Source organism: Phoenix dactylifera, unplaced genomic scaffold (assembly GCF_009389715.1).
Source record: "Phoenix dactylifera cultivar Barhee BC4 unplaced genomic scaffold, palm_55x_up_171113_PBpolish2nd_filt_p 000097F, whole genome shotgun sequence".
NCBI lineage: Eukaryota > Viridiplantae > Streptophyta > Magnoliopsida > Arecales > Arecaceae > Phoenix > Phoenix dactylifera.
The window spans coordinates 328616-345368 of record NW_024067681.1 but is presented as its reverse complement, the minus strand read 5'-3'; the positions used below and the strand labels follow the sequence as shown (position 1 = coordinate 345368).

The following is a 16753-nucleotide window of genomic DNA, read 5'->3' as shown; positions in this document are numbered from 1 at the left end:
TAATCTCTCTATAAGAGGATAAATATCTACCAGTTGGACTAGCAAGATTGGATGAAGCAAGAAACATGAATGAAACTAACCACTCATAAAGCAAATAAATTTAAACTAAGTTGTCCATGTAAAAACCTTCAAACCTAATCATGAATGTTGTCCATACTCATTCATAGCTAAATAGGAAGGAGATTTACAATTATGGAAAGAAAAAAAGTCTCATCATAATCTGGTCCTATGATTGATAAGAACCTAATGGCATCTTTGCTTGGTTACGATGCCAGAACATCTCCTTTATATGTTTGGCATCTGAGCATCTAAACCAGCCAGAAAACAAAAACTTAGGTGCAGATTAGTCATCACACATCTTTGCTTCATCCGATCAGCCTTCGACAAACTCCAGGCAGGAATGAATGATCAATTTGATGGCTACAAAATGCTAGCCCTAACTCATAAATCATAAATGATCTCTTGTAGCAAGCAGCCATTATATATGTTTCCAAATGAAGGACATAGCTATCACCATGCTAGCCCCAATTTGTCATTTCAAGAGTTGTGATATTAGTGGTTGTTAGTATTAATAACAAGATCCTAAAGCATATCTATCCCTATTCTACCAGTAATACGCAACTTTCCAGTATATACTGAATACAAACTAAATCCATTTAACAACAAATTGTGATGCTTGTGAACCTCTTATTTATTCAATGTATGGATAAGCATGCCATCAATAGGTCCTCCTTACCATTTGTTTATTTATTGTATCTTTTGTTCATTACAATATCTCCTATGTTATCTCACATTATCCCCAAGAATCATATAGCTTTTAACAGTCTATGCATTGACATTGAACTTCTCTTATTATTGTTTGTTTGAAAAGTTAGTTCATCTTGTTGTGTTCTTCAAATAATGTGAACACCATTTGGACCTTTTTATCACCCACCAACATATCTTTAGGGAGGTATCAGATGCCATATTGGTTTATATGATTGCAGAACATGGTTCCATATTCAAAATATGCCTATTTCCCACTAAAAAGCAATAAAAACAACCTAGATTAAAGGGGAAAAAATGTGTATCTTAGCTTGCTGATTATGTTCCTTTTGGGAGTTCCATATTGTTGTAGGTGCACGTTGAGCATTCACAAGGTATACACATATATTGGTCAGAAAACCTATGTAAGGATTGGCTGAGTGGAGGTTGTCTAAGATTAGAACAAGTGGAATTAGTGGTATAGTTAATCGTGGCACACTCAAGTTAATAGCCAACTTGATTTACAAGAAAATGATAAAGCTGGATTACAGATGTATCCAGAGATCATGACTTGATGTGCTAAATAGATAAATTTCTACACTCCCTACGAGGGCCAAGGATCCAACTGTTAGTGTTCACTAAAAAGACTCCGAAGATTCGACAAGAAGGATAATATATGCTTACAAAAACATAAAAAAATGCTAATAAGATAAATAGTTACCAATTTTATGAGGGCTAAAGAACCAAATGTACATTTATCCTACTGCATGGAGTTCTCATAAGGCCAATTGCTGCCCTTGAAGCATGAACCATCCAGATCTCATCATACGTTAAATCTGTAGCTATCTTGGAGTCATGATCATTAGATATTGAAGCTCCAATTACCTGGTTATCAAGTTTCTTGACCTACAAGTTACTTGGGCCTTATTATAAGTTATTTGGTTCAAGGTTTTAAATAGGCGGTGATGTGAATTTCTCTTTTGAGTTGAATTCAACTGCTACAACATATGGGAAGGTCAAAGACAGTCTCAACTCTCGAGTTGTATTGTGATGTGAACTTCATTTATGAGAAAGAAAGTGGTTTCTCCCTGGTCTCCCCCCCTCCTCTCTCTCCCTCTTGTGCCTTTTCCCTATTCCTATTTCTCTGTTCATGATCCATCTTAATTGCCTATATTATCTGCCGTTTGTGCTGAACTGCTGATGCCTGCTAATATCCCCTTTCCACTCTTCTAAACAACCTCTTAGTTTCTCACTACAACACAATATTTGCTTATGCATCAACTACACCCTCTTAGAATCCTTTACAACCTTCAGTATTAGATTCTTAAAATCCTTAGGACCCTCTCAGACCAGGGTTCAAATCTCAGCTGTCTTGTACTGTAATGACCCTGTATTGCATGCCATAATAACCTGTATCGACACAGGGGTATCGACCAGTTCAGTTAGACATAAATATACATTGGGGCTACATCAACATCACAAGGACTAAAATACATGAGCTGACCCTCAAAATAAACAGCCAAGGGCTAAAAGGAAATAGCCAATGATAAATAGGGCACAGTCTAAGCAAAATATGAAGAAGAGATTGCTTGGTATAGTACCTGATGCATAGTAACCATTTACTACAGGTTTCAGAGGCAATCTATTTAAATTTATTGGAAAAGAAAAATTTACATGCTCCAAGAGATACAAAGTTAAGTAAATAAAGAAATAGAACTGACCTCTACATGGAGAGAAAGTTTGTCCATTTGTTCACCATAATTTGGCAAAGCTTGAACAACTTTTTGCAAATCCCTAGTTGACAGCTCACCACGATCTCTAAATAACAAACATGAAGAAGACAAGGAGCATGCCATACTTTAGGTTAATGGATATACAAAAGCTCTACTTCAGCTTTCACTAATTACCAAACAAATACTTTAATTTACATCTGGACAAATATTATTTGAACAAACTAACACTAAATATTCAGATCGTATACTGTATTATGATATTATCCCAAGAAAACATCATGTAGACTGTAATGCATTAGAACTGATCATCTATAAAAAGAATAAGGGAATCTTTTTTTTTTTGACCAAGCATGCTTAAACAGAAGAAAAAAAAGGGTACAGACTGGTCCACTTCAAATAAGAATTGTTGTACCACCGGGATAATGGTTTGGCTTATCTTATTTTAGTAATGCAACGTTCTACTTGTCGGGCAGATCTACAAATTGCATCTTCCACAAAATTATACAAAAATACTATTAGAAAATATAAAAAATGCACAAAAAACAGAAATAAAGATTATAAAATAAAATAATATAACAAGTTATCCAATAAAAATCACAACAGCATAAATTCCACCAAATGTGTATTTGATAACCAAATTGAGACTCCTCATGATAATTCAAAAGTGTTGGCAGTTCTAGAATATATATGTACACTGAATAACAGCAAAGCATGTGGCTAGTGGATAGATTTCTTGCTGGCCAGATACACCAAAATATATGCAGCAAAATGTTGTACAGAATATGATGAATACTTCAGAGGAAGTTTCTTGTATTAAAGAACAAGAAAAACTAGCATTCCGAAGTGCAGATACTTGTGTTGCAACTTAAAAATATTTTAAAATGTTCCGGACCCTTAATCATACACTGAGGCAAATATTCTGAAGAATTCTGCAAAATGCTTCAACAAAAAGGTTTTATATCTCAGATTTGATTTCAGTTTTTGTCTCCTGAGAAGAGTTTTTGGTAGTTTTGCTCCAAATTTTGCAGTTTCAATCAAAAAAGTCAAAAAAAATTAAAAAAAAAGAAAATAAGAAAAGAAATCAAGGCAGGTTATTTAACATCATTTTATTGTCTAATGAGTGATCAATGTTTAATATTCTTAAATCTAAGGTATGAAAATGAACAACGTCGTCCCTATATTATGGAGTGGATTAGATTTTGAGAGAAATCTGTCCATTAAGTCCTTATATTTGCATATTGGCCGGTCGTGCTAAATTTTCCACGCTAACCCCTCAAGCAGATTCACAGTTTTCATATCATTCTGCCAATCTAACCTCCTAATTGAGATCAAAGATTTCCATGTCACTTATCTGAAATCTGTAGTGGATGTGTCATTTATGATAAATTATCGGAAGCTGACAACAAAGTATGTTTCACTTAGGCCCTATTTGGGGGAACTGTTAGTAGTAGAGCTTTTGAAAGTAGAGCTGTTGGAAGTAGAGCTGTTTGAAGCAGAGCGTTTATAAAAAGCTGTTTGCTGTTTGGTAACTACATTTCTAAAGTGCTGTGGCACTTTAACATGTGATTGGTAAACAAACTGAGAAAGTACTTTTGTGTGACAAAATGACCATAAAGGACATTACCAGTATTATATAATAGAACATAATAAAATATAATATGTATTAATACATAAATATATGATATAGTATAATATTAATGTAATGTAATATAATATTATTATAATATAGTACTATAACATTATGTATTATAGAATAATAATTTAATATAATATTAAATTATTTAACATAACATATCAATGTATTATGATATAATATAATATTATATTATATTTATAGTATAATACAATAATAAATATATAAATTATTATAATTATTAGTGTAAATTAATTTTTCATCATTCTAATGACCATTTATCTCTCTAACAAATAGAGAGAAAGAAAGAAGATTGAGAGGGAAAGGGAGAAAGGAAGAGGCGGGATAAGAGTTTTGGGGAAAAAAGTGTGATTTAAATGGGGGTATTTTGGTCCAAAAAACAGCTTCCCGACAAAGCTGAAAACAGCATTTTCGGAAAGCTCCAAATTGGAGCTTCTCCCCAAAAGCTGTTTTCAGCTTCCCGCAAAAGCTGAAACAGCTTTCCAAAAATTTTACCAAACACCATTTTTTATCTAAAAGTACTTTTGGAGGGGCAGAAAGTGCTTTTTGGCCCTCCAAAAGCTCCCCCAAACAGGGCCTTAATCATTTCTAATAGTACTGAAAAATATTAATTAAGTTAATTAAATGTAATTTATTGCTTGTTGAACAAAAAATAAAAATAAAAATAAAAGAAAGCACTTTCAGTCATTGCTGGATGAAACTTCTGAAACCAGCTGAAACTACCTAGAAACTAACCCAAACCGAAAAAATATTGGTCAGTTTTGGATAAGTCTCAAACAACGTGTAGGTTCAAGAGGGTCAAACTATTGGTAGTCTAGAAGCAACATATGGAGAATCCCAACAGACCCACTACAACTATCAAATTGAAAAATCAAAACCTTAAGTCAAACACTCTGTAACAAAATTCAAATTTCAAGTGAATGATCCCTAACACTCAGAAAGCATAAAGTCACAGGAATGAACATGCATGCACAATCATAAGTAAGATTTGGTCCACATCTTGTGATCTAATGTTTGTACGGTTTTCTTTGTAACCATCATTTGCATATGAATGCACGAGAAACAAACAATCTAGTTGTCTCCAAATGTCAATATGCTGCCAAGACTAGGGACCCTCCGATAGCACCACTTCTACCATTAAGTGAAGACTCTGATCAACAAAGATAAGTAGTACGGGAACAAGCATAAACTTGCACCTTGGATTTTCACGAAGACACAAAGCCTTATGCAACAATCATAATCGTACGGGGGCAAGGGGAAGTTTATGAAGGTTTTGCATGTCATAGGGTATGATTGGCTGCTAACATTTCCTAAGATGGGTTTGTAGAGAGTTCCACTGTATTATGCAATCTGCAACTATATACGATTTGAAGAGAAGAGATAAGGGCAATTGGAATGATAGATAAGAGGAAAGAGGAACAAATGTAGAGGAAAGAAAAGGATAAAAAAAGAATACTAGAGAAGATGGGAGATATGTTTTCAGAGCTGAATGAAACAGTAGCTTAAGTGAAAGAAGAGAGAAAGGTGAAGAATTAAAGAATGAGAAGTGGGAAGAGCAAAGTTCACTATCTCGATACCAGACCCTATACCAGTACGATGCTGGTGCAGTGTCAGTACACTCAATATAGGAGTAGGTTTGGCATACTGAGACTCAATATGCCTCCATGCCGAGTCATGCTGAGGCTCGGTTTAGTACCAGTACGATATTGTATGCCCAGTATGGGCAGAATGCACCAATACACATGAGGGAGGAACTTGTTCTTTGGATGGCCTTTTTAATCAAAATTCATCGTGTACCACCTATAATTCATGTGCCTCTCTTCAATCCTTAATAAGACAACATAAATTACCCAAAATGCCACTAGTAAGTCATTGACCTAAGGAAACATAATTCTGAGCAACAATGACTTAAATGGCTCCCCTTTTTCAACATTCTAAATACTGCCTAAAAATATCCTTGCAAAACTTCAAAAAAGAAAAAATCATATAAAGTCATCACATGCCCAACCATGATTGTGTCAACATCAACATGTACCATCACTGGGTCTAAAGCATAGCATAACAGCTCAAGGCCAATAATGAATTAGGTTAGCAATGCCACATCCATGACTTATCGAACCCGTGTGTTCCATTGTTGCTTTGGCTAGTCTTTGCGGGCACAAAATAATGGCACTTACATATAGAAAGGCACTATGTGCAACCTTCTAAATTGGACTTGACAGTTAACAAATTACTCCTTAACAAGATTCAAATAATTGAAGTAATATGTCATGTCGAAGAAAATGGAAGTAGCATATTCTTGGTTTGATGGCTTCCAATGGCAGCACACAATCAGCTAGGCCATCATTTATGTCTTTTGGGAATCAAATGAACAAGGAAAACTACTTGTACATCAAATTTGTCAATCCTATGTACTCAGCCAAAGTATGCCCTTGTGGAGGAAGTTTAATGAATGTACTGCATTCTGAACCAGAAAATTATATTTATTTCAAATGGAGAGCAATGACAGGTAACAGCATTTGGGATTAAATCAGGGGCAGGAAAGCTATCGTTAGATTGCAGTTTATTTGATTTGGCATGCACTTACCACAAGGAAGATTACTATGAAGATACTAACAACCCAGGACAGACAAAAGAAGAAAGTGGCAGATTAACTTCTAGGTGCTATTTGTTGAAGAACATTTAAAGCACCTAATGACCTCTTACAGCCAGGCTATAACTGGTACAATTCTCAGATTTCACAAACACAGACAAATCCTCAACAGAACCAATTATCCATAAATACTTATCCGCCCATTTGTAGTGGCTAAACCCTTGTAAGTTATAGTACCAATTCAGAGAGAATATTGTTATAACTGATTGAAAAAATAATGCAAGTAATGACAAACAACAAAATCAAAAAAAAAAAAAAAAAAACAACCAGCACTACTATGACTAGAAATTTGAAGACAATATCATCATTATTTTAGATAGTATCAAGTAAATTGTAAAAAATTAAACGATCACAGAGGAATCATCACAGTTCATATGACAAAGGCAACATTTTTACCTGATAGCAAAGCTTATAAAATTCTCCAAATAAAGATATAAATATTAATTTTTATTAATTATCCACATTATAATGATGGATGTGAGCAAACCAGAGACGTATGAACAGATTAAGCTACAGGCATTATCTATTCAACAATCACCTTGAGCTCTGGTGAATCTGCGCTGCCTTATTCTTCATTATGAAATTAGTCATCTTCTCATGTAACCTTTCACTAGCCTGCAATGCCAATTGATTGACCAAGTAGAATTCAGGTCAATTAATTAAACAGAGGAGCATTCATAACTTAGATCTATCTAAGCAAAAATAAATAATAAATAAATTGACAAACTTACATCTGCTATATGTGCATGCCGAAGTTCAAGCCAGATTGGATCATGATCTTCTAAAAGAACCTCCTTCTTTTCAGTTTTTTGTTTTCCATCTTTGGTTTCAACTTTCACCTAAATATCTTGAAGAAAGAACCTAATAACCATATGCTACAAGAGGACACCAGATAGAAACTACTTTAAAAATTATAAATGAATAGGCTCACCTCATATATGTATTTGTTACCATCCATATTTAGCAAATCATGGCACATGGCATCATAGGTCCACTCATGGATAATAGGAGCAATCTATGAGACAGGAAAAGGTAGACCAAAATAAAGCCACAACCCACTGGCCTCTCAAAGAACCCAGATAGCTCAAAGATTATGCGAGACTGTAAATTATACCTGGTCTATTGTTCGATCGACAATGAGTAACTCGCATGTCTCCCTCTGGGGAAAACCAGGAATTGTAGATTTGTATTTGGCAAGATAGTTCCAAACTGCAGCAGCAAGCTTTGTTGGGACTAAATCACGAAGTGTTGTCACAGTAGAAACATCTAATGATGATTTGGCAGCACGGTACCGCACATAAGGAAATTCCTAAGAACAGGTAAAGGATATCACAAACGATAGCAAAGAAAACACTCTCACAGAAAGTCGAACTCCTGAGTTCTATTTAAAATAAATAGAGGAAAAAACGGGCCTTAGACAGCAATATCTAGAGTCTCCAAACTCAAAGACGGTGGTATAAAACACAAACAACAAAAGAAAACAGAACTATTCGAAAGGACTCTCTTATCAGGTTATACAGTTTTGGTATAACAATATTACCACTCTATACTGCAATTATTAAGATAAAATGTCTATGTTCAGTTAAATACCACCACAATAAGTGATTACTCTCAATTTCAAAAGCTGCAAAATGCTAACTTTATAAAAGTATATGGAAAACATATAAAACTAACAACACATAGCTGGGATAAGAGTTGCTACTGTCTTACCTCATTATCTATAATAAACAAATCACTTAGAAACTGACTATAAAGGAGACTATAAAGAGAAAATTCTTGCCAACTATATACAAACAAGGAAGAAGACATGCACACCAATAGAAAAACAGCGAAAATTATATGAAATTATAGACAAAATGATGAAAGTGTGCCAAGTGACAAACAAGACATATTTTGCATCATCATAACTCATAAGACTAAACCCATACTTTCCAGTTTCCAAGGTTCGCAAATCAGTATCAAGACCATACCGCTACATTACCAGTCGGTGCAGTGCAATATGTACCCCACACCAAGATAGGCTTTCAACACTTTTTCTTACTCCTAGCCATGGTGTTGCCCGAAAATAGGCAATATGGGTTGGGTACCAAGCCATACAGGACAGTTTTGCTTGGTTTGGTATGGACTAGTTTGGCTCATATAGTGAACCGAACCTCGATACTGTACTGATACCCTACCGTTACAATATGGTATGAGCAGTATGGGTCAATACAAAACACCTTAATCTAATGGATCTAGAAAGGGGAGTACCAGAATGGGTGAACCGTAGGAACTCATTGCTCAGACATCTGCATTTTCTCCACCTAATTGTTTTGAGAGAGAGAGAAGAGAGACGAGAGAGAGAGAGAGAGAGAGAGAGAGAGACTTCAGAAAGTCTCATGGATGTTCAAAGCTATCATATCTTTGATATGATCTGGTCTCTAGTGAAATTAAAATTATCTTTTAATTCAACTCATTGTTATACATTATAATTTCCTGAAATCCTACCATGGAAGTTTGAAAAAAATATTTATACATCTGTAAGCAGAACATATTTTTTTCAAAAGAAAGGAGCATCTCTCAAAACATTAAAATAAATACTACGAAGTGTTATGGAGACATCTCTTTAAAAAAAAAAGGTGGTCTTACATACATACCTTCAATGAAGCAAATGTTGTAGCAATACGAGTGGCCATTGTATTCAAACAGGCATTATACTTGTGAGAACCTTCCACATTTTCCCCAAATAATTCCTCCAAAGCCCTCTCATGGTCAGTCACAAAGCCCTATCAGGCATAAGTCATGATAATGTAAAATTAGATGCACATGTTCTTCAAATTGTCACCATTTAAATCCGGAACAAAAAGGACAAATTGAGTGCATCCATGCATGATGAGCCATTTCAAATAAATCACGTTACAACATAGATATACAAGAAATCATGATAGAATGCAAAGTGACAAGAAAGAAAAGTTAATGATTGTTACCTGACTATCAATGGCAAAGTATTCCAAATTCATCTGCAAACATTTAAGGAATGAAGAAGACTATGAAATAGATATAACTTTCAAATGAAAAAAAGCTACATAGGTCCATCAACACAATGAAGTTATTTAGACACTACAAATCTACTCACTAATGTAAAATGAATTTGATAGTGCAAGAAAAATGATAAAAGTAAATAACTTACCTCGCTCAATGCAGCTATGCGTGGTAAGACACTGGTGTCCTTCTTAATCTGACCCACTAGTTCCCTTTGTACAGGTGAGCTGAAAAATACATAGGCCCTGAAAAAAAAATATTAAATTATGGATATGCAAATTTGAGAAACCCAAGCTGAAGGCTACCAAATATAACTACCCACTAGCTCAAACGACCCCTGAATTGCATACATACTTTCTGTACAAAGGAGATCTTCCTGACATGTCCGAGAGGAATATGACAACACTGCAAAGGAGCAACAAAATATGGTGACAAATGTTACAAATACATAACTATATCATTAGAAGCAAAAACATGCATTTGCATTTGCATATGTTTAGAGGACCATATACAACATCACCATGAGCATTTATAGCAGCATGGATCATGTGCAAAAAGGTAAATTATAATGTGGGACAGTACAGCATTCCTGTAGATTTTTTTTTTTAATCTACCTAAGAATATACTACCTAAGGAAAGAGGCCAACTACTGAGCAATGATGATATACAAACAAAATATGCATGTTTCATTAAATTTTCCTGGGATTAATATACGTCTCTAACAGTTTTCTGCCATTATTCAATACAAATTGGTGGTGCATGTTTGGGAATAATGAAAAGTCAGGCACAAATGGATAATTTAAAAGGTTTTTCGTATTGACAAGAAAAGTTTTCTTTTCCATTTTTCTTCTTGGTTTTCCTGAGGAAGGATCAAGGCCTTTTCATTTTTGTGACAGCTGAATATTGAAATCACCAAGGTCAGATAACTTCATAAGCTAGCATTATTGTTAAAATCTTACAATTCAAGATCAATATCAGACAATCCAGATTAAAATGCTCCTAAACAATCACGATCTCATCCTTGGATCGGAATCAACTAGGAAGATCATACAATATCTTGGATCATAAGTTCCAACTTGATCCTGTTTTACATAGTAAATCATGTGAAAGTCCATTTTCTATAATTTATTTGACATTTTAAATTTCCTACTTTTAACTAATATGCATCAAGCATATAAAGTTAGTAGCCCATTATTTGAATCCAAGAAGTTATAATACAAAGGCAAACAAAACCAGCATTATTCATGTAAATTTCTTAACCAAATAGATTGCTGCCTAAATAGAAATTGGTGATGGTATTAGTTTTTGTAATTACAATCACCAATGTCAAATCCATGTCATTACAAAAAACCAATCAACCAGGTGAAATGCAGCATATTTTAAGGTCATAATATAGTCACACATATACATCCAAAAGTTAAATAAACAGCAATGCTGGTTTTGTAATGTTGTTCTGTACCACAAATATAAATTTGAAATCAATGGACACATTAATATCTATGGTGGTATAAAAGTACAGCAACCCAATATCTTCCTCCACACCTAGATAAAGGTCTGAAAACAGCAGAACTGAATTAATGTAGTTGAGTTCAATCATTCATTGAGTCTGATGGTATTTTACCAGTCCCTTTAAAGCATCAAAGGCTAAATATCTGATGAAGATTACATACTGCTGTTTATGAAAGATTTTATCTAAACATCAAAGCCGTACTCTCAACACCAAGAATTATTTAAATGAAGCGAGAGAGAGAGAGAGAGAGAAAGAGAGAGAGAGAGAGAGAGAGAGAGCACAGTGCCTATATGTTTAAGGTTATCCACCCTTAACTCCCTAAAGCAATGCAAGGTCTGACTTACAATTGACCTAACCTTCAAACAACCTGCTTTGCCCAACACACAAATGAAGCCGCATATGCGGCCTCCAAGGCTTCTGCAGCCTGCCCAGGCACCATCTATGCAACCCATCTGCAAACAGGGGCAGCCTGGGTCCTATGCAATCACACATCATATACATATCATTTTCATGGAAACTAAAATTTGCTGAAAACTTTATAATCTATTTCCAAAATTAATAGTTCTAGATGCAATGACTACTGAAGATGCAAATTTTAGTTAAATTAAGTACACTCTGGAAGTAAATGCAAGGGCCCAGGTCATGCATTAGAGGAACTCATTAGAGAAAGCAAATGAATTCAGATCTCCTAGTAAGCTCAAATTAACCTTATGTAGCAAAAGCCAGGGCAGGATTACCAAACAAAACAAATCAAATCCACCATCCAAAAAATAAAAAATTTACTTCTCTTTTGTTGGCTGAATAAAATATATGGCATCCATCGTGGGCAAGGGTTGTCGTCTTTTGTATAGGTCTTCCACCACTGCAAGGAAATTTTTTTGTAGCAATATAAGCACCATATGGTCAGACTAAATGTCATAATTCAAGAAAAAACAAAACTGAAGTCGGAAACTCCATTTTATAAACAAATAGAAGGAAATCTAGGGGTCACTACGAGACGTTTGAGAAAAACAGCTCAGTTGAAGGTGAAGGTAAGGCACTAAGAGTTCTGGAGCATGAAGTAGTTATGTGTCAAAATTACTTCGATGAGACATAATGCATTAGAAATAAAGATGTATAAGCCGAAAGCAGAAAATAAAAAAGAAGAAGACCTGAGGCATTCTTATTAGTTGTGCCCTTTCTACAAGATAACCAGCAAGCATGGAAAAAAATTGCTGTTAGCTAAAACATAAATAATACAGAGATGAATATATCCAAACAAATTGGGGTCAACTGCCTTGATCTAGAACATCAAAAAGAAATATAAGTGAAAAGTTACAATTTTCAAGAACTAGGTATCGTCAGCTTACATGAAACCCCTTCCTCTGTGATGTCCACCATCTTGCAAGAATATGACATTATCTTGACAGTAACTTTGTCCATGATGAGAACCTAAAAAATATATATATAATTAATAGATTTTTTTACAAAATCCATGTTGTCACAAAGATTCACAAGGACAAAAAGCAACAAGAAAGGAACATTATAAGTTTGTTTGAAAAACTGAATGGCAGCCACTTCGACTACTTAGGTAGTCACATAACTTCCTTGCTTAGTAACTAACTTCTTTAGCAGGTCATATAGGCAAACCAGCTGCTGAGCAGGTGTCCAAGAAGCTTTTAGGTCCCTTAGCAGTCCAATCAAAAAATAGAAGAGGTGTTTTGGAGTATTAGATATGTCAGCTAGCCAGGTTATAACCCTTTTCTTTCTTGTTGGTACCCTAACACCTTACGTTAGTAACATCTTACATTTCACTGTGCTCTGTTACCCGATTATTTCTTATTATTAATTACTTGTGTATTTCTATCTCTGTATAAATTGTATTTTATCATCTAGTAAAGTTTCTTATTACATCAACATGAATTTTTAGAAAGTATTCTTGGAGGATCAAACAAACATTATTGTATATCAGGGAAAAAATAAACATATCATGAGTAACTTTTGGATGTTCATGATACCTTTTTTCCAAAGAAAAATTTAAATAGCTCTTTAGCATAGACAAGCACTAAAGGCACTGCCTTCTAATTTAGCACTATGAGGTAACTTAGCAGCAATACTTTACAGATTCATGGAATACTTGAGCATTCACTGATGTTATTTATACGACAGGCAAAAAATTGTGCATATATATCAAACTTAATATATAATTCTATGGAAGGTGAGGGTCTCATCACTCCATATCAGTGAAAGCAATTCAGTGTTATTTGTAAAGGGGACAACATAAATGCAGTATACTAATGTGCAGTGGACACAACGACTTTGCGTCATTAGACTCTGTCATTATCTGGAATGTTTGATAACCAGAGACTGGAGCTGCTTTCTCAAACCCGATCCTGGAAGAAAATTCTAAGCTGTAAGATGGTCAACCATGGATCAAAAAAAAGGAGGCAAACTGATGCTCATTAAGAAACAGAAATTTATCTTTTTACATTGGATGGATGTTAGGAGATCAAGGAACCTCATAGTATATATAAGCTTCCTGTGGGACTACCAAAACCTGTCATACAGATACAACATCCACATGTGTTCTTAATATGCAAAGAATTACATATTCTCTTTTTGTCGTATATTTTGAGTTTGTTGTGTTGTTCATCAGTAAATGTGGTTAAATCATGCTAGCATGTCTCAAAGATTAATTGAAACTATGCAATGCACATGTTAAGTTGTCATAGATATGAAGCATAAGCTATAAACCCAGACATCTATTAATTAGTTAAAGATTACAGTTTGATTATATCATACATATAAATTAGCATAAAGCAATTAAAATTAGTTTACGTAAAAAAGAAAAATCTACCATAGAATGCCAGTTATAATAATTTTACAGTCTCGCATATCTTTCTGCTAGAGCATAGAAGCTTTGTTATGACATGCATACAGTGTCGGCCCTAACAAGTACAAGCTCACATATGATACTTCAACCCTGGTGTCTTGCAACTATTTGTCCAAGTTCATAATAACATGGTCCATATGCTAAAGGTCCCTACTGTTGTCAACTCATTGATTCATAAAGGTGCCACACGGTGAAGAGATGGTTCAAACTCATTCTCTGCAACTAGCATCTTTGCCACTGATCAAATCAGAGTGTTAAATCTGAAATTTGCTCGTTTTTATTGCTGAAAATCAACATGAAAGAATGTCCAATGCACTGCAGAATCATATCCTTAAATCCCAGATGATCTTAATCAAATAATAGCAAAAGAGAGGACAAATGGCACTAGAGAGAAAAAAAAATTAAGAGTGTTTTTTCAACTTGGCCCAAGACTGGCTATACACTATTTAATCACCCACCCTAAAAATTCATTTAGATCTAATGGATAAAATCTTAGAAAGAAAGTCTGGAAGCCATGCCACCATAAGAAGAGAATGATTGGTCATGTTGACCCCTATTCTCTTCTCTTTGGGTCTTTTGTTCTGCTTTTCTCTTCTTTTTTTTCTTTTTTCCTTTCTTTTCTCCTTTTATCTTCTCCTTTCTTTCCCTTTTTTCCTTATGCTGCTACACCTAAGAGAGATGTTGCAAGCCTTATCTAAGTTGGTGGATATTAGATGTCAAACATCCTATTAAAAAAAAGGATTAGATCTCAGACTCCCCTAGAGCTTCTTGGCATTTGATTCCTTCCTAAAAATTAAGCAGTGCTTTCAAGCTAACTTGGCCCCAAAACCGAGATAATAGACCAAACTAAAGGAAGGGCAAAAAGTTAATTGATTTCTAACCTTAACCATTGGACCAAACTACTTAGAGAAACAAAGAGAAGCTCTCTAAATAGATAATAACAACAAATAGACACCCAGCTTTAAGCAAACCCCCGGTAAAACTCAAATATGAAAAACAAAAGCATACAAAAATCTAAAGATCTAAAATCAAATCCAACTATAATCCCCTAATTAACCCTGGGCAAGATCAGTAGATCTTTCTAAAATGCCCTTTAATAAAATCAAGGTACCATGTAATGAAATCTAGACCACCAAGATTACCTTCAGAATTGCTACCCCTAAGCAAGTATAGACGAACAAAGCAATATAATTTGGGGGGAGGGGGGGGGGAGAGGGGAAGAGATATTCTTTATCATCATAAAGAATCTTATAATCTGCTAGAGAACTCTTGATAGTCGAAAGGGAAGTACAAACAGCTGTACATAAACCAATTTAAAGGAACACATCAACATTATGGAAGTAAAAGGAGATCAAAGGAAAAAGACCTGCACTAAGATGTGATTCTGTAACGAATTCGTCTTAAAGCATTATCACTAGACTCATGAAGGACCCTTACTCACCAATTAATTACTAGACTACAAAAAATCCGAAGGCCCTTAACAAACTGCTTAACAAAGATATCACCAACAAGCGATTTTTAACAACACAACAAAAGAGTCCAGTTGCTCTTTGTCCAATAGTCAAAACAATTGCCATTGAGGTGTCAAGCCTTTAAACTAGGGCTGTCAAACAAACAGGCTAGTCATGAGCAGCTCATTATCAGCCAATAATTCAGCTCGAGACAGGCTAGCATGGTTAATGAATGAACTGAGTATGAGCCAAATCCTTCCTTACTACTTCATCCCATGAAATTTTCGATCTACCTCTACTTCTCTTTCCTTCTGCATGTATCAAATCACTCCTTTGTATTGGTGCATCCCTTGGCCTATGTTTTATCTCACAAAATATTTAAGTCATCCTTCTCTTAATTTGTTCTCAATTGGTGCTAATTCTACCTTTTTATAATTGGCTTCATTTCTTATTCTATCTTTTATTATATTATCATGTATCCACCTCAACATTCTCATTTCAGACACACTCATCTAGTGCACATTTTGTTTTTTAATTGCTCAACATTCTGTACCATAAAACATACCTGATCATATGGATGTCCTATTCATAATATCCTAGTTGCACTTCTCCATTTTATCCATCTTACTTCAATCCCACGCATAACATCCTGTTCAGTCTCCTCTTCCTTATAAACAATCGAATCTAAATACAGACAATTATCCCTCTTAGATATTTCATAATCTTCAATTGTACTCCACCTCTATCTCTATTTCTAATTTTACTAAAACTACATTCCATGTAGTCCATCTTAGTCCTACTTAACCTTAAACAATTAAATTCTAATACACTCTTCCATAATTCTAACTTGCGATCAACCTCGACCTCGATTTCATCTACTAAGACTATATCATCCGCGAATAGCATGCACCAAGGAATATCATCATAAATATGCCTAATAAGCTTATCCACAAATAATGCAAAAAGGAAGAACTTATAGTAGATCCTTCGTGTAAACCTATTGCTATTAGAAACTCCCTAGTATTACCATCAGTAATTCTCACACTAGTAATTGCTCTATTGTACATGTGTTTAATCATATTAATATATATAAAAAAAACTCTTTTCATTTCTAA

General features: G+C 34.6%; 1 protein-coding gene across 2 annotated transcripts in view; it reads right to left on the bottom strand.

Annotated features, from left to right (window-relative positions):
* LOC103713398 (SNARE-interacting protein KEULE) overlaps positions 1-16753 on the bottom strand; it is a 56611-nt gene that overhangs the window by 29556 nt on the left and 10302 nt on the right. For both annotated transcript variants that reach the window (XM_008800311.4, XM_008800312.4), the window contains exons 3-13: positions 12665-12746; positions 12099-12177; positions 10160-10210; positions 9954-10050; positions 9751-9783; positions 9421-9549; positions 7899-8093; positions 7716-7799; positions 7516-7623; positions 7323-7399; positions 2466-2562 (exon numbers count right to left, since the gene is read on the bottom strand). In XM_008800311.4, coding sequence (XP_008798533.1) covers positions 2466-2562; positions 7323-7399; positions 7516-7623; positions 7716-7799; positions 7899-8093; positions 9421-9549; positions 9751-9783; positions 9954-10050; positions 10160-10210; positions 12099-12177; positions 12665-12746 — 1032 coding nt within the window. The remainder of the gene's footprint in view (positions 1-2465; positions 2563-7322; positions 7400-7515; positions 7624-7715; positions 7800-7898; positions 8094-9420; positions 9550-9750; positions 9784-9953; positions 10051-10159; positions 10211-12098; positions 12178-12664; positions 12747-16753) is intronic.